This window comes from Erithacus rubecula (assembly GCF_903797595.1).
Source record: "Erithacus rubecula genome assembly, chromosome: 2".
NCBI lineage: Eukaryota > Metazoa > Chordata > Aves > Passeriformes > Muscicapidae > Erithacus > Erithacus rubecula.
In genome coordinates, this window is record NC_136685.1 from 3,381,456 (window position 1) to 3,406,918 (window position 25,463).

Here is a 25,463-nt window from a genome sequence, read left to right on the forward strand (position 1 = left end):
TGAAATGACAAGAGCAGCTACTGTCCCATGATGTGTGTGATGCTCTCTTCAGCAGAAGTGTTCTCATTCAAGGCAAATGGTTCAAAGTGCACTGAATTAACTTCAGCTGCTTTCTGGCTTCTGTTGTGGGGCTGTCTGCACCCCTGAAATCATATCATGTGCCACTGTGAGCTCAAACTACTGAAAAAAAATTAAAATTAAATAGATGGAAGTGCTGTTCCATTGAGAATCAGTTCTAACTTTAGCTACCTAAAATAAATGTATTAAAGTGTACATATCTGCTGCAGACATTCTCACTTCAAAGGCATCTTGTGTTGGGAATGTTCTCCCCTCTTTAAGCAGCTCCTTGCAGAGTAGGGTGGGAGGTTTTATCTGGATTTATCACAGTTAAAGAAACACCCCTGGCTGCAGGAAGATGGCATGGGTGTTCCCAGTGTTCTAAATGCCCCTCAGTGCTCAGATTCCCATTAGGAACTGCCAAATTCATCTTGCAGTGACAGGGCAAAGCTGGCCTTTGCTGGGGTGTGACATCTTCCTTGCCCCCACCACCCTGTTGCTTCTCTGACCTTTTCTGCACGAGTCCCACCTTCACCTTTTTACCTTTGTGGCAGATAAGTGTTTTTGATGATGACAATAAAGATACCACAGAGCACTCTTACCCTTGGTTGCCCATCTGGGCTGTGTTTGATCCGAAGGGCCGGCGTTCCAGTCAGATTGCACTATCAGATGGAGCTGGCTCTGTTTCCTGCATTATTCTTCCTGGCCTGTACCACATTATGCAATTATGTTTGCATTTAAACCTGAGCACTTACCTGTAATGATGCTGTGGCTCAGTGCACGATACATTAGAGCAGCAGATAATGCACACAGATAGGCTGAGGGCAGCGTGTTGTTGATGGGCTAAAGCTAAACAGGACACCCAGTTTGAGGGTGGGCTCTGAAAGCTTGCAGCTTGGGAGGAGCTGCTCCAGAAGCTCCCATTACTGAAATAGCAGCTGTGCAGGGTGAGATTCTCCACCTGAGGGGCAGCTGCAGGATTGTCTCCATCACAGAAGTCACACAGCAGCAGTGGTGGTCTCTGCCACCCTCTCCTCCTGGAGCAGGACAGTCTTGGTGGCTGCTGGGACTCCCAAATCCTGCATCCCTACAGGACAACGTGAGAGGAAATGATTCTAAAAGACTAAAAGGAGGCTTAGAGGAAGGCTGAAGAGGGATTTTTCACAAAGTCACTGAGTAATAGGACAAGGGGTAATTGGTTTAAGCTAAAAGTGTTTTTAGACTAGATACTGTGAATAAAATCTTTGTTAAAGGATGGTGAGGCCCTAGCACAGGTTTCCCAGAGTATCTGTCGATGCCCAATCCCTGGAAGTGTCCAAGGCCAGGCTGGATGGGGCTTGGAGCATCCTGGGACAGTGGAAGGTGTCCCTGCCCATGGCAAGAGGATGAGCTTTAAGGACCCTTCCAGTCCAAACCATTCCCATTCAGTGATGCACCTTAGAGAAGTGACTGTGCCTCTGCTCCTGGCCAAGCCCTTTACACCTCACCTGCAGTCATCCCTGTGATGCACTGCTAATTACAAATGTTCTGCTCTGCATCAGAACCTACCCTGGGTAGATGGTCTTGCCCAGTAATGATCAATGGCCCTGATGCTTTGGCTGAGGAGATGTGGATGCAATTAAGGCAGAATCAATGTTTGTCCTTGGATTGTGTGGTTTTGCTGTCTGGCTGCTGCATTTTATGCATAGGACAGACCAAGCAGACAGTTTGCCCTCTTCAAGCACTATGGAGATGCTTTGTGCATTAACTCACCTGTATTCCCTATGTTTCCCTGGGGGCTGTGGGAAAATCAGAGGCTGGATCCCACACTGTCTTGGTACTCTTGCAAGGGGTTCTAAAACACATGGATTTCCTCCTCAAATTGAGAAAGAACTTCTTTACACTGAGGGTGGCAGAGCACCGGGACAGATGCTCAGGGAGGGAGTGAAGTTCCATCTCTGGAGACATTCCAAACACACCTGTATGTGTTCCTGTGCCACCTGCTCTGGCAGGAGATGATCTCCAGAAGTCCTTTCCATCCCAAACATCTCTGTGATCCTTTATATCTTCCTGCCTGATCCAAAAAACCCATCATCAGCTCTCTCTGGCACTGGTGGGGTGGATGAGCCTCACTCCTCCCATCCCATTTACTGCAGCACCCATTCAGAAATCCTGCTTGCTGACACATAGTTGGGTTACTTTTCCTGCAGGTGGTCGGCAAATTGTTGAGCTAATCTTTGCACTGCAATGTTTGCTCTCAGATCAGTTAGTGTAACTCAAGATCATTCAATTGGGAGGCAATATTTGCACAGTGCAAAGGCTGACACAGTCACCAGGCTTGGTTATCCTGCTTGTGTAAACAACTTGATGCTGTAATTTCCTCATTGTCATTAAATTGCTGTTTTTAATTTGTCTCAGAAGCCTCTGTACTTTGAGAAATGGCTGGTTTAGAGAGATGTGTAAATTGTGTGTGCCCTGTAACTGTGTTCTGGAAAGGAAAACCCAGTTCTGTTGCATCTAAACTGGAAGCTTGCACTGAATTCCTCAATGTGTTTACACCCACGGGATTTTCAGCAAGTTGGGCTTAAAACTCTGCACTGGGATAGTTCCCTCTATAATAAATAATCTGTCTCTGAATATCATGCTGTAAATAAACACTGGAAGGATTCTTGTGAATTAACAAGGAGTTACCAGGCAGAAAATAGACATTCAATGAAACAAGGCTCTTCATGTGCTCCAAGATGGTTCCTCTGCTTCCCAAGGTGTTTTCCTTAATATTTGAAATTGAGATTTCTGATTTTAGGTTTCCTTATCCTCCCACCACGACCCTGAGAGACCCAAGAACAACACTTTGGTCTTTGTGTGAGCGTGGTAAAGGGACAGGGACCATCCCAGAGGTCTCATGGTTTGTTTAATTAAGGAGTGGATTAATAGTGTCCATATCCCTCCATTATTTGGTGTTTTACATGGAATTTGGGTGAGTTTTGTTGCTTGTGTGTCCGAAGATGGGATATATACCTGGGATATGCCCTCCTGACAACAGTGATGTCTTTTCAGCACCCTCCTTACAAAAGCACCATTCGATTTAACTAATCATCTGTATCCTTAATTAAATACTTCTGGAGCAAGGAACCTTACCCTCTGTCCTTCAAAATTACAGTGATTATTCCCCTGCTGAATAAACCTTTTATTTTTGCTGGTTGTTTCTTAAGTGGCTTTGCTGGTTTTGTTTGGGTATGTTTTTCTTTTTTTTTTTTTCTTTTAAAATAGAAATTAAGCTGTTTCTCATGCCATTGTCCATTGCAAACTGGCTTGAGACTGACTTGTGCCATGGCCTCTGACCTCCAAAACTGCCCACTCATTTTTTTCCTGAACTAATCAGCTCGATGAACTATTTACAGTTGGCTTTTGGGTCTTCTCACTGCTTCTGTGGCTGCCCCTGTCTGAGTAATTAATGATGCTGTGCCTTGTTTATGGTCTTGAGTTACTAATGCTCTTGGCTGCAAATGCATTTTTACCTCTGGGACAAGCCAGTTTCCTGGTTCTAGTCCCACCTCACCAGCCCAGGTCAATTTTTTGTGTGTAAACAGATTTATCCTCTAATAGTTTGGGAGAGACTAGAGTCATTCATCAGTCCCACAGAGAACATGCCCAGCCAGATTCTTCCCTTCTTGTGCCTATGAGACTCAGCAAAAGTCAGAAAGATTTCTGCAGGACAGCTGAAATTAAATAAGAAAAAGGGAAAAATAATCCTTTCTTTTTAACTCAGGGTACAAGCATTCTCAGTTAAAAATAAAGATATTGGACAGACATCACCTGTCCAGCCATGAATGCTTTTGGGAGCAATTAAAGAGGGGCCTGTGGGATAATCCCACCTGTATTTGAAAGCAGGAGTAGTGGGTGAAGAGAAGTTACACAGCAGCAGATGATGCAGACAGGGATAAAAATATCACCTTGTGGCCTTGGGAATGGTTTGTTGGGTTATGTTCCAGGCTTGTTCTGTCCCAGGCAGTCATGTCAAGAATGCTAAGTCACAAGGGAAAACTGAGCTTGGTCTCCTATTCTCTCTGGAAACCTGTTCCAGTCTCTCCATGCAGGTTTCATTCAGCAGCATTCTGTTCATTTCCATCCTTGGTTTATTCATAGCTACAGTTCCTTCCAGTCTTCTTGGGGATAATGTTGTCTGTTGGCATAAATTATTAATTTTTTCACAGTGTGTAGCTCTCTAGAAATCTTGCCTTCTGCTCTTTTTTTTTTTTTTTTTTTTTTTTTTCTTGTTTAGTTTAGTTTTGGCTTTTTTTTTTTTGTTCTGGGGCTGTTATTTATCTATTTGTTAATTTTTTGCATGTGGCTAAGGCTAAATGCTTAGTGATTTGTGACTTGAGCACATTTTCTGCCATTTTTGGAAGCATTTATTTCAGAAATCAGAAGAAGATGTTCCCATTATCTCTCTACCTTTATTTCCCAGTTTGGTTACCAGTGTCTGCTCAGGCTACTCAGGGTTGGGATTTTTAGGGTGTCCTGAGCAGGGCCAGGAGTTGGACTCAATAATTCTTCCAACTCGTCCATGATCCTAGGAAATAGAAGTGATAAAAGTGAGTGTGATGTTTTCACTGAGAGGAATGGAAGTAGATTTTCCATTTCAATTTTTTCCAGGGGTGTTCCTTTCTCTCTTACTTTCTTCTCCCTCACATCCAGCTTGGAAATGCCTCAATCAGTTCCAAATTTGGAACACTGTAGTGATGTGCAATGAATAAAAGTCCTTTATGGTGTTGCTGAGCACACTGTAGGATCCACCAGACTCCTCTGACACTCTGATTTCCTAAGAAACTCAGTACAGGCTACTTAAATATTTGAAGGCAGCTTCACTGGAATTGCTGGATAGTCAAGAGAAATGCTACAAATAAATCCTACTAATTTTTTTTGGAAGTCAAAATCCATATATTTGTCTACAAAATGAGGCATTGTGCTTTGTTCTTAGTAGAGAGAATTTTTTAAAATTTCTTTGAAGCTTTATTCTTGTTTTTGCACAGTATATTTTCTGTTCTCTTTGGGATGGCCCCATTCCATCTTTCCCACAAAGCTGCATATATGTCTTAATTCTCTCAGTGAGCAAAATTCTTATACACTGCAGGGAATGAAAAGACAATTGCAAAAGTCCTCTGGTTTTGGTTTATATATATAAAAAAAGCATTTTTACACTGAGTGGTGAAGTGCAGGCAGGAGGTTGCTCTTAAAGAACAGGAATGAGAATCCTGTCATTGTCTTGGGGATGCTGGTATACAGAGGAAGACCTCCCCATGCCAACTGAAATTCCACAGCTTTTTTTGTGGTGAGTATTTTTCAGTTAATTTGGCAAAGAGTTAGAGGTGTGACAAGCAGGAGTGGCAGGGAATGATGCCAAGAGACAGGTTCAGCTTCTCTGGACACTGGGCAGCATTTTGCTTGTTAATTCTACTGACTGTAGCAAATAACTTGCATTTGCATCCCTTTCAAGTATGTGTAGGAGGGAGGAGCCTGCACCAATTTGTCTGGTTTAATTATAGATGTTCTACCCACCTTCCTAATTGCTCCTTCATTAAGAAGTAGCTTGTTTCTTTTTTTTTTTTTCCCTAGGAGCTAAAGATAATCAACTTTTGTTTGTTTCTGTAAATATTTTTTTTTCTGCCCTTGAGGAGATAATTATTTCTATTGTTGCATGAAGATGGTGGCCAATACAGGAGGAATAATTAGAGCAGATGGCTGAAAATACTTCCCTTGTAAAAGACATCTAGTATAATAAAATACCTCCCCTCCTCTTTTGTCTCCTTCAAACACACGTTTTTCCTCCCTTCAGGTGGATGGGAGTTGGGTGAGGGGGTGTAAATCTTTTCCTGATGTATTAAACTGAGGAGCTGTTGAGAGTTCACAGCCTGGAAAGCCAGCTCCCTGTATCCATCACTGAAATTAAAGTGTTCTCAGCCCTGGTGTGGAGTCCTGGCTGTGTGGTGTGGGGGGATCTGCTCTGCACTCCATCACTGGGAGTGTTCCCCTTGTCTCTCGTGGGGGCTGAGCACAGCAGTGCTTGCTGTCCATACTCACTGCTCAGCTGGGAATCTGTCAGCACCAAGCACAGGCTGCTCTCCTGGCTGCCAATCTCTGCTGTGAGCATTCTCCGAGATTCTCTGAGATGCTGAGATTCTCTGCAGCATTCCAAACCTTTGTCCATCCATGGATGTGCTCACTGGGACAAGGGGACCATCCTGCTAAAGGCTGCAGGAGCCCACACCTGCTCCATGTCCTATCACTGGGGGAAGGGGTAAATCTGTCTGCTGGGGGTGGAGTTGGTGGGAAAACCCTCCTGCTTTCAGGATTGTCCCTCTGGCCCTGTCACAGGAAACCCTCAGCTGGAACCCACAGCCTGGAGCATGGAATGGTTTGGCTTGGGTGTGACATCAAAGAAAATATTTTTTTAAAACCCCTGCCATGACCAGAGACACCTTCCACTGTCCCAGGTTGCTCCAAGCCCCATCCAACCTGGCCTTGGACATTTCCAGGGATGGGGCAGCCACAACTTCTCTAGAAAACCTGTGTCAGGGGCTCACAGTAAAGAATTTCTCCTTAAAATCTAGGGCAGAAGGGAGAATAGTGAGCATAGCAGGAAGCAGGGTCTGTCTTTAACTACATCACTACTTCTTGGTTTTATTTTAAAATTTATTTTCTGATGAGAGGATGAAAGTTCTTATCTTTGTGCCTGTAGCTGTAGTTGCAGTCCTTTCTTGGGACTGCACTCTAAACAAGCCCCACTTCACTAACAAAATTGTAAAGTTATCCAAAACTGTGATCAAGTGATCTGTTGTGTGTCTAAACAGGAGCTTCTCAACCCTTTAAAGCCCAAACCTTGCATTTTGGTATCCTTCCCATTTATGAATTCTTTACCAGCCTGGGTGTGAATGCAAGTTTTCACTGTTATTTATTCAGTTGTTGCAGTCACTGCTGCTGTTTCTGAGCCCTGGTAGTCACAGGCACAAGCTGACAAACTGATCCTGAGAGATTGTGTCCCCAAAGGCTGACAGAAAGGCAACCCCAGCCTGGCTGACAACAGCAGCAGCTAAAAAAACATAAAATGGAAAGAAATCTGCCTGGAAAATGAAAAAAAAAAAAAGAAGGTGCAGTAGGCAGGAAAGGGGGTAAGGTGCTGAATTGCAAAGAGATTGTGTGTCTTTTATTGTATGCTGCAAAAATCTTATTTTTCTTTTTGTGCTGGTAAAACCACTACATGAAATTGGTGTTTCCACATGGTTGAACTGATAACCACAACACTTTCACATAATTCATTAATTACTTTGAAGATATGATTGGGAAAGAGTTAATATCCCCCCAAATTAACCTGTGTTGTAACAAACTATGGGCCCAGTACACAAGGTTTGGACTTGATATGAGTTGTGCATAGAAAGAAACTCAGAATATTCTGAGTTGGAAGGAACCCACAAGGATAATTGAGTACAACTCCTGGCTGACACAGGACACCCCAAAAATCCCATCATGTGCCTGAGAGCTTTGTCCAAATGATTCTGAGCTCCATCCAGCTTGGGGGCTGATCTGGAGAGCTGTTCCACTGCCCAAATTCCCTCTGGGTAAAAATCCTTGCCCTAGCAAATAAAATTTGCTGTGGGCATGACACATTCCAAGTGGAGGTCAGAGCTGGAAAGCACTTGCAGGACTCTGCTCATTGAATTTTCAGGTCAGATCCCTTCCCAGCTTCTTCTGCTCTTTGGTGCCTCAGAAAGGACAATTGGGGTTTTTTAGGGATTCCCAGTGCTGGTGATTTCCCACCCATGGGAGGTTTCTGCCCATGTTTTGCAGGTTTGGCTCCCTGCTGGGTTCTAAATGTGAAATACTGGGTTTTCTATGGATATGTGATGTGAGGGCACACCCTACAACAGTTTGGGGGATGATTTTGCATGTTTAATTCAGGGAATAATTGTTTATTTAACTCATTACATTGTATAAAATATACAGCCAGAAGAGACCCATGCCTGGATTTATCTATTGATTATCTCAAACCTTGCAGGATTGCAGCATCTTTGTTGTCTTGCTTCTCCTGTTAAACCTCACTGAAATTGGCCAGGTTCAAGTGTGAGCTCTGACAGATGGCTGCAGAGATGTTATGGTCTCATGAGCTGTTTCCTCCAAATCATCTTTCCAGCTCTGGTTCACACTGAGGCCAGAGCATGGAGCAGCCAGCTCCAGCTTCACAGCTCAGGGTTTGTTTCATGCCAGCTCCTCTCTCTGCCATCCTGACTTTCCAGCTCCCTGCCATTTGCCCTGAAGCTGGAAAAAAGCACAGGAGGGAAATGGCCAGCACCAGTGGTGGACACAGAGCTTTTCTTGGCTCTGCAGGTTCCTTCTGGTTCATTCAGCAAGCACACGTGGAGTGCTGCTGCTGCTCTTCAGCCTTACTGAGAAATATTTCAATTAAACACCAGAGGTCAAATACAGGGTGCCAGGCAAGGGAAAAAATAGAAAAATAATTTTGCTAAAAAAAAAAACCTAGTGAGTGGGATGTTGTGATTCTGTCACCCACCCTGCTTAATGAGAGATGTGCAATTAGTTTGTTCATGTTATTTTACCATGGGTCACTTAAATGGAACAGAATATAAACACCACCACCCTTCAGCAAAGGAACTTAAGAATTCTGTTGCAGCTAGAGATTGTACTGTGCTTTTCCCCCAGAAATCAGGGGGGATAATCATATGGGATTCACAAAGATGAGGAAAACTCATTTTTGAGGTGGTTCAGGGCAGGTGTTTCACTAAACTTGCATTAGACCCACCCTCTTCTCTCAGAGATCTTAAGGTGCTCTTTCATCTTAGGGAAGGGTGCAGGTCTGCAGGAGAAAAGTCACCAAACAAAATTGTTTGATGTCTTTTCTCAATCCCTACAGAGCTGCCTTCCCTCTAACTCCCCTGTACATTCCTCTGTGCTGTGGTAATTTAAAGTCTATTCCTTGAGCAAACCCCATTCTCTCCTCCTAAAACAGATTCTTTGGATTTGTTCTCTCTGTGGCAATGCAAGGATAGTACAAGTGATTATAAACAGCTCTTGATCTTGTGTTATTAGCTGATGTTCATTTGTTTAATTTTATTTATAAAGAAGTAAAAATGCAAACCAGAAATCACTTGAAATACACACAGGTGATGCCCATGACAGTGGACTAAGCCAGTCATTTTCTCACTGGAAACTTTTAGGTATGGACTGGGTGGAAAAATAGAGATTTTATGACCTTAATTACCTAATTTTTTCCCTCTGTGAGGGTGGGGAGGCCCTGGCACAGGGTGCCCAGAGAAGCTGTGGCTGCCCCTGGATCCCTGGAAGTGTCCAAGGCCAGGCTGGATGGGGTTTGGAGCAGCCTGGGATAGTGGGAGGTGTCCCTGCTCATGGAAAAGGGTGGAAAGAGCTGATCTTTAAAGTCCCCTCCAACCCAAACCATTCTCTGATTCTCTGATTCCACTGTCATGTACAAACTCTGAGTTTTCTGTGCCAAATAATGTTGGTACAACTGAACAGATATTGAGTCCTCTAAGAGGTGACACCAGAAACTGATCAAGCTCAACTGACTTTAGCTAGAGAGAAGCTTAAGTGAAGAACTAGAGTGTTTTTTAGTTAGAAATCCCTAGCTGCCATCTTAAAAGAAAAGAAGATCAAATTCAGAAGAGGAATTGATTCTTCTTAACCCTTGCAGGGCTTCTATCAACAGCTCACTAAGTGCTAGCAGGAAGGTCTGGCACATTCCTTACAGCCTTGCTTGCCCATTAGAGTTGGAAGGTTCTAAATGATTTCAGAGGGTCAGAGTGATGTCAGAGTGACTCAAAGGCATTCAGCAAACCTTCTCAACCAAATGTTCCTGTGGATCCCACCATTTCACAGCTGCCTCCTCCAGTGCTGTGCTGGTGGCATTGGCAGCATTTGTGCCCGACAGGAATTTATGGAATTTGTAATTTTATGCTACAGTTGGCTTGATAAACACTGTACACACCTTTCTATGAATTGTCCCCTCCTGTGAGATAGAAACAAGTTTAATTAGCTGTTTTTCAGTGGATCTGTTGTATATTTTATACAATCTGCTTCATCGCATTGTCAGTGAAGAGTAATTCACAGCCTCTCTGGAAAGATAATAGGTAAAGGCATCTATCCTTTCAGCTGGAAATTTGTCCTAAATCTCTGAATTATACATGTTTACTACCAATGAAAATTAAACTTGTCCTACTACACGTAGCAACTATGCAATAATTTTACTTTGGTAATGATGAAGTGGTTCACTCCCTCTGACACCAAGGTTTTAACTCCCAAGAATTTTTCACTGCCTGTGTGTTAATATAGTCCCAGGCTTCATTCTGGACTGAACCAAGTTCATTCTCTTCACAGAGAAATCACAGAATGGGATGTGGAAAATCCCAGCATCCAGCCAGGGTGGATATCAACCAGTTGCATCATTTAGCCTGGAAAACATCACTCATTCCCTGGTGTAAATAATTAGAATGGAAGGATGACAGAGTGGTGTGGGTTGGACAGACCTTAAAGCTCATCTGAAGGTCCATGGGCAGGGACACCTTCCACTGGATCAGAGTGCTCAGGGACAGCACTATGGGAGATATTCTATAAAACATCAGGCACATAAAGCTAAACCTGAAAGCAGCACAGTCAAAGAGAATAACCATCATAACATCCCCATTATTGATTCACCTCAACTGCAGCTCCACAGCAAAAGCTTTAATGCACTCAATGTGCTCCATTTGAAAATGGAGTAACTCTGTTTTGCTTTTGTCTTGAGGTTATTCTTTCCACTGCTGTTTTGGGTTAGCACAGCCCAGTGAGGACCACAAATATTTCCATGTCTGTTTTCCCCCCACCATCACCTCAGATGAGTTGAGGATGCTCTTGCTGGTTCACATATGAGACAAAATAATATGTTTTGGATGTCTATGTCCCCTCTTGTGCACGTGTCCAGGCAAAAATATTCACACTTTCTTTGAGAAATTCACCATCAGGGCCCTAAACAACCTGGTCTAGTGGGAGGTGTCACTGCCCATGGCAGGGGGACTGGAAGAAAATGACCTTTGAGGTCTCTCCAACCCAAAAAATTATGTGATTCTATAAAACCTTCAATGCAAAGTACATGCTTGAAGTTTAGAGGTGAGGAGGAACCTTTAAACTCAGGAATCATTTTGCCAGTGCACATCATGAGTCAGTCTATTAGCAGTTTTCAAGTTGTTCAGTGCTTTATTTGGAACTGCTGTGCTCACCCTCAAAGCAGAGGCAATAATAACACCAGAAAAAGCCAAAAAGATATTTGAGAGGAGGAGTGTCTGTCTAAATGAGGATGAGCAACAGGAAAGACTTTGGGAAAAATTAAAAAACAAAAAAAAACCCTCTAAAGTAAAACACTGCCCATCCAGCAGGATGCTTTAATTCCAAGCTCTTCAGGCTATTTTTATGACACTGCCAGGAAACAACAGTGCAGTTCTGCTTGTCAGGAGGCAGAGAGAGACACACTCCAGGAAACCTGGGGCTGGTCTGCAGCCAGACCTGCAGCAAATCCCTCATTCTCCAGACCAGAATGAGACAAAGGGACAACCCCCACATTGTGTCAGGCACTCCTGAAGGCCAGGAACATCTCCAGTGCCAATATCCACCCATTCCTCTGCCTTGGCTCTGGAAGTCCAGAGCCCAGCAGAGATGCCCACGCTGGTCACATCTTTGCCATCCCCTCCACTATTCTCACCAAACCGCCTTCTGGAAAGGTGGGAAAGGCTGAGTTTTGAACTCTCCTGGGTGTTTTCTGTTGGCAGCTTGCCCTGCAGCTGTGCGGGCGGTGGGACGAGGACTCCAGCTGGGCCGCCGGGCACCCGCCGCGAGATGGCGACAATGTCACGATAGTGGGCGGCCGCACGCTGCTGCTGGGGACCCGCTCGAGCATCCTCAACCTGCTGCTGCTCCAAGGTCTGCGGAGGGGCTGCGTGTTCCAGGCATGATGAAAAGATCAGCAAAATTCCCCCTTTTTTTTTTTTTTTTTTTTTTTTTTTTTTTTTTTTTTTTTTTTTTTTTTTTTTTTCCCCAATCTACTAAAATTGCTGCTGTCCTGAGCAGTGTTCAATGATAAGGGCATTGCTGATAACAAAAATCTGCTTTGTTCTGTTTGGGTGTCTTTGAGGCAGGTGTGTCACAAATACCTTTACAAAATTGTTGACGTTATAGAATTGCAGGTCACAACTATTCAATGGAATAATTCCAAATCCTAGAGCACAGCTGGTGGGAAGTAAGTGAATAACTGAGCACAGTTATGATGGGAAACTCAGGATTTGCTGGGTTTTCATCCCCATACACAGAATAAATGTGAGACAGGCAGATCTCTGTGCATGTCAAAGTGAGAATTCAAAGGACTTGTGATTCCATGTCAGAAATATTCTCTCCTGGAATTTAGATCCTGGTTGTGGAAACTGCTGTACACAAACCTGGTATTGAGGGAATGAGTTGTGCTGGTGAAATTGCTTGCTCAAAGTTAAGCCTCTGCTGAAATAATGAAAGCAGGAGGTTTAATATGTTTAAAGACCAGGATCATTGGTGGTAAAATTGCTTTTATACTAAAATGATATTAAAAGTTTTTCTTTGAGATGATGTTGAAACTCATGCATTTGATAATTATATTTTAAATTTGAATGATAATTTGATAAAGAAAAATGCTTGCAAGTTCATCTCTATCATGAGAACATGTCCAAAACTGATTAAAATTGCTCAGTTTAGGCTCAGAGGTTTTCAAGAACTGCTGCATCAGACATCATTCCCATTTAAAAACAAAATTAAAAATCAACTGGGCTTTTGAGATTAAAAAAGTGAAACATTTTGGTACAATTCTTTTCCTCAGTGAAAATTCTAAATCTGTGATTTAAGATTCTTCTTAACCTCATTGTGATTATGCCATACTTTAGAGGACACAGGTCAGAACACCAGATTTCTTTTGGCTGCAAATCTGGATGAAGATTTTGGGCCTCAGTCACTGATTTTGTGAAGAACTGAGGCAAAATATTGGAGCAGAAACCCTCTGAACTTTGGACCTATTCAAAGGCTCATTTGATCTATGAGTCAGCCCTTGTGAAACTACCGGAGCTCTGATTGAATTTAATGAAGTCTGGAGTAGGATCTTTATGACTTTGGTTCATGTGACATTCAGATCACTCTTTGTCATGTTTTCCAAGAAGCCTGGTTTTTAATGTCAATTCAGTTAGAAAAGCAGCATTAGAATATTCCAGATGTAATTATATCCTCCAGTGTTATGTACCAAATGGAGGAACCAAACATTTTCAAAACAATAACCTGAATGGGAATTGTTTATCTGAGTTTTGTGAAGTTGCCTGTTGCATCCACTCTCATTTGCAGGGGTTCTCTGCCTGTGTAGCCTGGGTTAGATTTAGAATCAAGACCTGCTGAGGTCTGCTCTGAAATCAGCCTGAGATTTATCTTTCCTCACCTTCCCTTTTTTTTTTTTAAGCTGTCCAGCTCAGGGGAATTGTTTAGGCTCCTGTATTGGTAGAAACACACATCACCAAAGACCTGTTCATCTTAGGAATTATAGACACCCATCTCAGTCTGAATCAGGTGATCTCTCAGAGCAGCAGCTCCCAACTCTGTGAGCACATCAAACAATCAACCACTTTCCCCAGGTGCAAGATGGGCAGGGCAGTAAACCCCTAACCCCCAAGGTAGGTGTAAATATGTGCTTCAATTGAAACATCCCATTGCTATTCTACCTGGAGAGATTTTCTTAGCTGGAGCTGCAGAATGGGATTAAATTGTAGCTCTGCTCCCTTTGGCTTTCCTGACTCAGCATCAGGCTGGCTGTGCACTCTTAAGCTGAAAATACAAGAGTTTGTGGATGGAAAAATGCTGTAATGCTATGGAATCCACTGCTGCTACACTGCCCATTTTCTGGTGCTCTATTCAACAAACCCAACGCATGTTTACAGGCCCATTTCTTGAAATTCTCCTTTTTTTAAGACACCATGGGGATTTTGAATACTGTCCCTGTGTGGTCTCCTTTTGCAGGAATTATTTAAAGAGAATAAGGACATCAGCTTCATGTGCAGCCTTAAACTGACCCTTCTTTGGCTGTATTAACACATAGCCCCAAACATATAGTGGTTCTGGGAATGAGCAGACTGTCTGAGCAGAAGATCTGGAGGTTCAAAACAATAGAAAAATAGGATTAAGCAGCTGAGTTCTGCTCAGTGCCACGAGGGCTCAGCAGTTTCTCCCTCCTCCTCAACAAGCAGAGCATGAACACGGGAATATTGAGAGTGGAAACTTTAATAGTCAGGCTGTGAAATGTCTCAGACAGGACTGATTGGGGAAGAGATAAAAGATAGACAGACTGTAGATAATTCTGTATGTTCAGCAGATTGCAGTGATTTTTGTAATCCCGGCATCACAAGTATGGAAATATTTATGATAACCCAGGACAGATGGAAATTTCCTTTGCACAGGGGTTACACTGGAGGAACTTTGTGTTTGATGGGTTGATACCTCAGACATGTGTTGTTGCCTTTGAAATTATGGTGGTCTAGGGAGCTCTGGAGACAAAAAAACCCAAAAAACAAAAAAACAAAACAAAAAAAAAACCCAAGCAAAACAAAACAAAACAAAACAAGCTGTCTGGTCTTTCAGGAATTCCTTGGACATAAATTTTGGGGTGACACTCCCAGTGCTCCCCAGTGGAATTGAAGATCCCCACCTCTTGCAAAGGCAATTTTCAGGTAGCCACTCTTGCAGGCATAAGGGAGATTACTTTGCTTCTTTTATTGGAAAAAAATAATTTTCACTTAAAGAATCATTTAGTTTGAAAAAGACCTTCAAGATCATAGAGTCCAAGCTTTAACCAAATACCAGCATGTCAACTAGACCAGAGCACTGAGTGCCAAGTGCTGCTTTCTGTTGATTCTCTGATTCTGTGAATATTTTGAATTTCTTGTAATCCACTCTTTGATCAGACTTTGGCCAGAATGGATCCTGTGAATAAATCTAGGAGTAGGGAAAACAAAGATATTGATTTTAATTGTCTTTTCCTCTTCTTTGATGCTATTTGCAACAAGCATCAAATATTCACTGATACACCAACTTCAATAGCTGCCCAGTAAACTGTGCTTCAGCCACTGCTGATAAAGATTGGGTTTTAGTTCACTGAAAGAAGGAAAAAGTGTTTCCTTCTGTTTTCTTCTCTATGGCATCAACCAGTCCTTAAACTCATTTTTAAATCCCTTGTCAGTAGGCACAGTTGGAACCTGTTCCTGTCATGGTGTTTTCTGTGCCATTTTGATCAATCCATGTGGGATATAGATTGTGATACCTTTTTTTTATTTTTTTTCTTTTCTTTTTTTTTTTTTTTAGGCAGTTTCCAGTTCATATTTTCTTTTTTTAATCAGGCAGAGACATTACAATTAAAATACCGTAAAAGCAATTCTGGCAGTATTGCAATAAGCATGTTTTTTAATTAAAGAAAGAACATGGGATGTACAAATAGTACCAGCTAATGGGAAATTTCATCCAATGTATTTTTTAATTGAGATTTAAAAGGAAGAGAAGTCAGCTCTATTTCTCTGTCACTGTGTGATATTTTCCTACATTGTTACAGTGAGCCTTCAATAATTAGTCTCAGAGCTTTAGAATCCTCTCTGTTTCCATGAAAAACTGTGAAAGGCATCAGTTCTTTATTTTTCAGTATATTTTTCTGCAGGGATTTATCCCATTGGAGTGCAACTCACAGATGTGGACATTCCTGGAGGAAGGGTTTTAAGTTCCTGAATCTGAGGCAGTTTAAGGTGTGGGTTTTCTCAGATCTTCCCCCAGCTTAAACCCTGGTTTGTATTTGGGTGTGGGCTGCAGGTTTCTTTTGCCATCAGGTTTCACATGGGCTTACAGGATGTGTGTTGGATTCCCAGGAGTCTCACTTGCCAATTAAATTGATTTGCTGCAACTTCAGCAGCTCCTGAGACACCTGTGGGATGTTTGACAGTGAGCAGATGTGTGGAAGCTAATCCTGGCCAAGGAACTGAACACAGATTTGGCAGAGACTGAGCAGAAACTGCAGGCAGCATAATCTCTGTCATGGAAGGAGGGAAGCACAGAATCAGAGAGTGATTTGGGTAGGAATGGACCCTAAATCTCATCTTATTCCCTCCCTGCCATATGCAGGGACACCTTCCACTATCCCAGGGTGCTCCAATCCTCATCCAACCTGGCCTTGGACATTTCCAGGGGCAGCCACAGCTTCTCTGGGCACACCAGGGACTCATAGGGAATAACTTCTCCCCAATATCCCACATAAACTCACCCTCCTTCAGTTTAAGACCATTTATTTTTGTCCTGTCCCTCCATCCCTTGTCCCCAGTCCCTCTCCAGCTCTCCTGGAGCCCCTTTAGGCTCTGCAAGGGGCTCTGAGCTCTCCCTGGATCCTGCTCTTCTCCAGGTGAGCACTCCCAGCTCAAAGACACCCTGGAGTGTCTGCACCTCTTCCCCACCAAGCCAGCTCTCCCAAATCCACCCAGGTGTTGCTGAGTATGTCAGAGTCCCCTTAAGAGCTGAAGGAACAGAAGGATTTCTTTGAAGGAGGTACATCTATGGCAGCATCTCCTGGGGAGCTGGTTGGAATTGCCTTGTGCTTGTCTCCTGAGCTCTGTGGGAAGAGCCTGATGGGTTTCCAGGGGAGCACGTGCCATCTGAACAGATGGCTGTGAGCACAGCAAGCCAAAAAACAAAGGCTTGTCAGGCTGGGGAGATGAATTCTGTCTGAGAGTAGTGAAGCAGCTGCTGATTCCTCTCCCAGGGACAGATTAAGGCCTCCATCCAACAAAATGCTGGAATACAAGCTTAACTTTAGAGAGTGTTAGTGATGTCCTGGTGGAAATACACAGACATTTGAATTCAGAGCTAATCTGGGATCTGTACCTGTGTGCTGTGAGCACACAGGAACATTTTGTGGGAGGTGCAGGATGAATTTTGGACTCTTAGTTTGAGCAGCCTTTTGGATGGGGCCAATATAACAAAATTCCCATTTGCATCTTGTTCAGTCTAAGCTGCAAACAACTTTCCTGGCTCAGTGCAATATCCTGTGAGCATGTCATCAGTGTGTAGGTGACAGATCCATGAAATAATTAATTGTCTTTCCTAAAGCTCATGAACTTTGTATTTTTCTTTCTGTAAACAGCAAGATTTTAGTTGATTTGGATTTTTTTTTTCCTGTTTGGAGGCCCTACCAGGGACACCCTTGGAGCAGGAGAATGAGCAGTAAGGGGACTGCCAGCACACTAAAACTATAAATACAGTTTATATATATATATATATATAACTTGTGGTTACACACACACACACACACACACACACACACACACACACACACATATATATATATGTAAAACTTGTGGTTATACAGGATCAAGCAAAGCAATTCCAGCTCTGGCAGTGACTTGAGATAGTCTTGAGACTATCCAGCATTCTTCTTGCTGGCTTTAACAGTATATTCAGCTTTACATAAAGAAATAAAATTAAATCAAATTTGCAGTAGGACTGAATATCTGAAGTTGAACTAAATATAAATATGTTACTTTTATCCCAGCTCCCTAGTGAGCTGTTCATTAGGAAAAATATCTTATATTGTCAGTGAATGCAAAGTGTGGCCTCAAAAGGTGATGATAGAAAATGTCTCCATACAAAAGTTTACTCTGGAATGGGGATTTTGCTTTCCTCCAATTTCAAGAAATCTCTAACACAGTCTACACCACAACCTAAATGAAAGATAGTAATAATTCTTTTTTTTATTATGAGAATGTCTGTTTTAGAATTTTTTTTCTTTAAAATGAGATTTTTGAAAAGGGATATAAACTGCTATGTCTGCAAGCTTGAATCTTCTTGACAGAGACAAGGAGAAACTCCCCACACCAGTCTTCCCAATCTTCCACTTAATAGTTTAATTTTTTTGGTTTGGTTTGGTTTTTTTGTCAGGTTTTTTTTTTGTTTGCTTTTTTTTATTTTTTAATTTTTTTTTTAGGAGTGCACAAAGCAGGCTCTTTCCATAGTTAATGGAAAGAGCATCAGTCATTCTAGGACACCTGATTGTTGATACATTCCTTTTCCAAATCCTTTACTTTTGAGCATGTCCTCCACCATTTCCCAGGGTCTTCAGGAGGTAAATCTCTTTTCACAAAACCAGTGGTGTTGTAATTATTCTTTCAGCAGATTAAACCTCCCACCTCATTATTAGATTTGTTTTCTTTAATATTTCTTTTTTAAAATTATTATTATTTGGTCTGGCTGCTTCTTCCCTCCTGTGGGACATCTGGAATTGCCTTGTTGTTTTTATTCTTTTTTCTCCTCCTTTTTTTCCTCCCCTTTGGTAAAGACAGATAAAGAAAGATTTCTTTTCTGTTTGAGCAGAGGTGGAGGCTAATTGCTGGGTTAATTGAGAAGAATGGTGCTTCTGATGTTCTCACAAAGTATCAAATAGCCTCAACATATTTCTCCCCTCTCTCCCTCACTCCACCTAAAGAGACCCATTGAATTTGCACATTACTGTACAGAAGTGATTATGGGCTTAATTGTGTTTATTTTGCTTGGTGGGGAGGCCATCATAACAGTGGTTGATTGATTTTTATAAAATCACCCTCAAGGTCATGTGTGGGACTTTGCTTTCCTGAGCAGCCATAACAAACAATTTGAGGGTCACAGCCAAAGGCTCTGTTGAGCAATATTCCTGTTTTCTGCTTCCAGAGAAGGGGTCAAGTGCAATAAAAGAAGGAAGCATAACTTTTATTTTCTTTTTTAAAAAAAGGAGAAGACAACCTTGTAAAGCAGCAGCTGTATATTTATTCTAACCCAACAAAAACCACAGAGGTGTAGAGGGACAATATGCAATTTTTGGACAGAAGAATTTGTAAGTTTGGTCAGAGTTGTTTGTTTTACATATAGACTTGATAAATGGTTAAATGAGTCCTTCCTAATGCTTTCTTTTCTGTTCTGTGGTGCTGCTCTGCTTTTATCCTCAGCAGTTGAGGATACTTTTTACTTTTTTACTTTACTTTTCCACTGTATTTTCTCCCAAAGACCAAGCACCATTTGGATTTATTCTGAGAGGCTTTCAGAAGCTTTGCAAAGATCCAGGGCTCAGCAGCACTGTGGAGTGACCATGAGTGTAGCTGATCTGCCCCTTTTCCAATGTTAAATTTTGTGTCTGACTGCTGCTTCTAAGGGAAATCAAAAGAGTCACATGCAGCAAATCCCACAATCAGAGAATTATTTGGTTGGAAGGGTCCTTAAAATCCATCTTTTTCCAACTCTCTGCTGTGGACAGGACACCTTAATCTAGACCAGGTTGATCCAAGCCCCATCCAAGCTGGGCTTGAACAATTCCATTGTTAGGTTGGAATGGGGCAGCCACAGCTTCTCTGGGCAAGCTGTTCTAATTCCTCACCACTCTCACAGGGAAGAATTTCTTCCTAAAATAGTGGCCTCTGGTGTTCAAGTTCAAGAGGTTTAAATTGGATATTAGGAAGAATTTCTTTACTGAAAGGGAGACCAAGCAGTGTAGCAAACTTGACTCAGCATCCCTGGAAATGTTAAAAAGTGCATGGAGCTGATGCTTGGAGAGATGGTTTAGTGCTGGACTTGGCTGAGTTAATGGTTAGACTCTGTGATCTCAGAGGTCTTTTTCAACCTCAGTGATTCTGTTTTTTCTCTGGAAGGGTCAAACTTGCAGGCCAGGTGTGCACAACTCCTGCTGGAATTCCTCTGCTCCTGGGATGTGGTGGAACTATTGCAGCAGCATCCAAGCTTCTCAGACACTCAGAAATCCACAGAACATACAGAAAATCTTTGATCAACAGCCTGAAAATTTCCAATGGGCAAAATGTGACTGAAACTTGGGAAATCTTGTTTGAGACAGAATTGTGACAACTGTCTACCAGCCCTCCTGGTTCAGTGGTACAGCAGGGCAGCAATTAAAATACTCATTAAAAATTGTATGAAGAGCAGTGAAAACAGAAATTACTGTATTTCACTGAGAACAGAGCATAGGAAGTCAATAAAGACCTTAGGGAAGATGTCTTTTTTTATGTTAGGAGTGAAATAAATCACAGTGATTTACAGTTCCATTTATAGATTGTGGTGATAAAATTATTAACACTGCTGCTATAAGGCAAAAGTATTTAATAAATATTTCTGTTCTTAGTATGGGCAGGAATAGGATGGTGAATTATATCACAAGAGGAAGATGGACCAACAGTACATATATTGCCAAATAATACTAATAGAATGAAAACATTAAATATTCTTTCAGAATGCACATTCTTAAAATCAACAGGTCCAGTCTCATCCAAGCAGTTTAAAACTGCTGCTGGATTCAGATATCTTGGATTTTACATGAAACAAGCTGAAATTTCTTCTGATTCTGAAAATCACAATCCATGCAGTATAATTTGCAAAATACTTTGTATGAAGTCTCAACATTAATACATTTGTATGTAGAAAAGTATGTCTGGGGAAAGAGACAATTTACACAAGGGAGAGTTGGTGTTTGTGAGAGCAAACCTGTGGTTCCCAGTGGTTATAAGCAAGAAAATGTGAGATTTATCTCTTTCTTTGATTAAGCATATTCTGTAAAAATTAAATTTTTAAAATTATATTAAAAATTGTGGAAAGCAATGAAATCTGGAAAGAAAATATTTAATGAGAATTCCCTATTCAAACACTGGTTTTTAAATAAGCCTAACAAATAAGGAATAAGTTATAAGACTTTGTTATTAGATCAAGAAATCAATGAAATAAGGAAAGCCCCATCCATGTGAGAATAAAAGGAAATTATGATAATCAGAATATGAGCAATGGTAAGCAATGATCAAGACAGTACTAAATCTGTTTTTTTTTTCTTTTTTCCTTTTGTCTAAATACTGCAATCAAGCCAGATGTCTGATCTCCCTTCTTCTTGCTAAGGATTGGTAGTGTTATCATGGAATGGTTTGGGTTGGAAGGGACCATAAAGATAATCTGATCATCTTGTTCCACCCCCTGCCATGGGCACAGACACTTCCCACTATCCCAGGCTGCTCCAAACCCATCCAGCCTGGCCTTGGACACTTCCAGGGATGGGACAACCACAGCTTCTCTGTGCAGGGACTCTCCACCCTCTCAGGGAAGGATTTGTGAGGCAACTGGATGGTTGGGAGAGAGATCACCATTAAAAACTGCTTCCAGCATGACAAACTGGCCATGGGATGAGCTGGTCAGCTGCTTCACACAAAGGGAGGGTGGTAGAGACTTTGTAAGAGGTGTGAAGTTTCCAGACTTTGGGAATTTTTCTGCTCTCTCCTGGGAAACATGGCTTGACCTAGGGAGGCATTTCCCATGTGTGACAAAATGAATGAGAGTCCACTCTGTCCACACCCATTGCAAAGGAAGCAGCAGTGTCCTTCAGAGAAGAGGAAATATGAAAGGAGATAATGGAATAAATAATCCTGGGATTTCCAGCTCAGGAGAGGCAAGAACAAGAGAGGCATTTGAAAAGAACTGAAGAGCTTGAGCCGAAAAAAAAAAAAAAAAAAATTATGGAAATGGCTTTTCATGCACTATGCATTTAACCCACAGAATTCATTGCTTCAAGAAGTTGTTGAGACCAAATATCACAAAGATTCCAAAAACCAGTTGTTTATTACTGGCAAATCTTATCCAGTTATAGTAATAGTCAGTAGGAGGAAAATGTTGGCAAGGAGTTGAAACCTTATGCTTTGAGGTGAAGCTAGCCCCTAATTAGGGATTAAAATGAGGTTTTTATGGGATGGGGAGATCAACTCACAGCTAGCTAAGAGGGAGACATGTCTCACACACTCTACTTGGAAGCATCTGGTTTTAAACAGCAGCTGGAAGAGTTTGCAGGATTAAATCAACCACTGATCTAAACAAGTTGCCAGTTTTATGTTCCAGAGCAGTTTTCCTCTCCCCTCTCCCAGTCACAAGTAGTTTGTAAGCTTAAAAGTAACATAATACAAATTAAGTAGGAATATCCCTTTTCAACATTAAGTGACTTAGTCAGTTAAAATTGGGTTTTTCCAAACACAGCTTCTTCAGCTGTGGTTGGAGAGTCTGCCCAGGCTGACTGCTCTTGTTCAAATCTAGAAATGTAGACTGTTGTAGAATCAAAAAAATGGACTGGATTAATCAAGTCTGTAAAATATTGATAAATCCATAGGGAGAAATAAAGAACAAGGTGGAAATTTCACAGAATCCAATAACATATTAGCCTTCATTTTGTGGTTTTATTGCAAACCCCTTTGTTTACCTGTCTCTTTGAGTTCCTTTGACTGAGAGAATGACTGGCTGAACATATTACTGTATTTTCTTCTTCTCTGGTCTTCAGGTGGCAAACTCCTGTTTACTGGACCAGGACCTGTAGAACTGCATGCTCATTACATCCTGGTGTCTGATGGAGGAGAGCTCCAGGTGGGATCCCCTGAGGCCCCTTTCCAGCACAAAGCACACATCTATCTCTATGGAAGCCTCCATTCTCCACCAGTATTTCCATATGGAGTCAAATTCCTGGCAGTGAGGAATGGGACCCTTTCCATGCATGGTGAGCACATTTCTTTTATTGTCAGATGCAAAGGACAAAAGAATAACATAAAACAAAGAAACAACAACAAAAAATTATTTTTGGAAGAAAAATGAATTGACAAAATTTTTGGTCGTGATTCTCATGGAGTCATGGAATGGATGGGTGGGAAGAGACCTGAAAGCTCGTCCAGTTCCAGCTCCCATTCCATGGGGAGAGACACCTTCCACTGTCCCAGGCTGATCCAAGCTTCATCCAGCCTGGCCTTGGACACTGCCAGGGATCCAGGGACAGCCACAGCTTCTCTGGGAATTCTATTCCAGGGCCTCCCCATCCTCACAGGGAACAATTCCTGCCCAATATCCCATCCATCCCTTCCCTCTGGCAGTGGGAGCCATTCCCTGTGTCCTGTCCCTCCATCCCTTGTCCCCAGTCCCTCTCCAGCTCTCCTGGAGCCCCTTTAGGCTCTGCAAGGGGCTCTGAGCTCTCCCTGGATCCTTCTCTTCTCCAGGTGAGCACCCCCAGCTCCCCCAGCCTGGCTCAGGGCAGAGGAGCTCCAGCCCTTGGAGCAGCTCCATGGTCTTTTCTGGACCCATTCCAACAACTCCACATCATTCTTATATTGTGGCATAGAGGAATTTAGATATGGAGCCTTTCTTGAAGAATATAAGTATAAAATGGCCATTACTTGGTGCAGGAGTTTGGACATGAAATTGAATTCCAAACTCAGCATGATTCAGAACTTTGGTGCAATGCACATTTCTCAAGTTATTCTCTACTGGGCTATTTTTAAAAGTTCTATGTCTCATAGAGGAGGAGAAGGAAAAAAAAAGAAAAGAAAAGAAAAGAAAAAAACCCATCTGAATGTGTCATCTCCCTTCTTTCTGATCATGTCTGTCAACCTTCCTGTTGGTGGGAGTTCACACCCTCCAGCAGGGCTTGAACTCCCACCCTGTGCCCTGCAGGAGGAAATGTTGCTGGCTGAGCACAGAGATGTGACTCTTGGTCAAAAATGATGTCAGGCACCAGGGGCAGCATCTGAGCACAGGCAGGGAGTGAGCTGTGCCTCTGCCAGCATCCTGCCAGCTCACAGGAGCTGAGCAGGGTCCGAGGGGTTGGGTTGGGAGGGGAGGCAGTGAACAGATGCTTTTCTGAATCAGGAGAGATGAGCAGGGCTGAGGAAGGAGAGGTGGGGCTGCACCTCAGCACCAGGTCAGGTGCTCTTGACCCTTTCATTGAGACACAGCAAAGCTCAATTATTTACTGCCTGTAAAAAGCTTTAATAATTCCAGTGAAGTGGCTTTGCAGAGTGTTTCTACCCCATTTCCTGGAGGATCTCTGTGAAGGAGAGCTATTAGAGCATCTTGGCTGAATGTACTGTCTGTTACTGGCCATTGAGTTTCACACACTTATCCCAGCCCTGAGCTCAGTAATTCCCATTAGATTAAAGCTTGCCTTCCAGAAAGACTTGGTCTTTGGGGATGTCAAGGGAGACAGAACCAGCTTTTTCCTTAGAGGCTTTTTCCAGGGGATTAATTTGGTTAATCATCCTTTTTTTTTTTTTTAACTTTTTTTTTCTTTTTAAAAGAAAGTATTGAGATTTGAATTTGCCTCATAACAGCTTTTGCTGCTTCACTTTCTGTATCTTGTGCCACTTTGAAGTGTCCTTCTATTCTTGGTTCAACCCCTGTAAGCCAGGATTTTGTCCTTAGCACTTTACAGCATGAGCCTTCACTTTTCCATGCTTTTTGTTTTCTAGCAGTGTAGGAAAAGCCAGTAGCAACTCCTGGCAGCTGTGCCTCCTGTGCTACTTCTGCTTTCCATTCCAATCCTGTATCAACTCTGCCTTGGTGACTCCATCACCCACAAAATTGAAGACAAACAGGGCAGAGTGCATTTTGCAGTCTTACCTTGACAATTTGATGGGGGGAGGTAAACCAAGGCATCCACATCAGCACCTTTGAGTTTTTTTCTCAATGATAATTAATCATTTTACTCAGAAAGTGTTCATTCCCTAAGAAAACAAGAGGATGAGGTCTGCAATCCAAATATTACCTAGATGGAGTTATACAGAGTCAAAAGTGGCTTGACCCTTACTGGAAAAAAACTTTTGGTTTCAATTCTTTATAAATTATTGAATTATTGAAAGACTTGTAGGGGAAGGGATGTTAAAGTCCACCCCCATGGGCAGGGATGTCTCCTACTGTCCCAGGCTCTCAGGGTCCCATCCAAACTGTCCTTGAACATTTCAGGGATGGGGCAGCTCCAGCTTCTCTGGGCACCCTGTGCCAGGGCTTCCCCACCCTCACAGGGAAGAAATTCTTACCAATATCCCATCTGACCCTGCCTCTGTCAGCCTGAAACCATTTCCCTGGTCCTGTCCCTCCAGGGCCTTGTTTAAAGTTCCTCTCCAACTCTCCTGTAGCACTTTCAGGCTGGAAAGGGCTCTGAGCTCTCCCTGGATCCCTTTTCAGGCTGAACAACTCCAACTCTTATTCTATTATTATTATTCAAAACCAATTCTTATTCAAGAAGTCATATCAATTTCTTATTCAACAGATCCAGAGTAGCTATGGAGTCACTTTTAAGCTCTGCACAGCACACAGCCCCAGTGCATGGCTGCAATTATTCTTCATTCAAACCATGTAATCTGCAATTTAGCAGTAGAAGCCTGCTAGAAAACATGACAGAAAGTAGTGGGGTCTTTTACTGGGTTCATATTGCTCACACAGGAAAAAAAATCTGCTGTTCTGTCTTCAATTTAGCATCAGTCTGGTCTGTGGTATAGAACAAATTGTGGAGC

At 42.3% G+C, this 25,463-nt stretch overlaps 1 protein-coding gene across 1 annotated transcript in view; it reads left to right on the forward strand.

Annotated features, from left to right (window-relative positions):
- PKHD1 (PKHD1 ciliary IPT domain containing fibrocystin/polyductin) overlaps positions 1-25,463 on the forward strand; it is a gene marked incomplete at its 3' end in the record, with an annotated part of 229,888 nt that overhangs the window by 63,589 nt on the left and 140,836 nt on the right. Inside the window, exons 36-37 of the mRNA XM_079298284.1 lie at positions 11,868-12,018; positions 22,469-22,681. Of these exons, the coding sequence (XP_079154410.1) occupies positions 11,868-12,018; positions 22,469-22,681 (364 nt within the window). The remainder of the gene's footprint in view (positions 1-11,867; positions 12,019-22,468; positions 22,682-25,463) is intronic.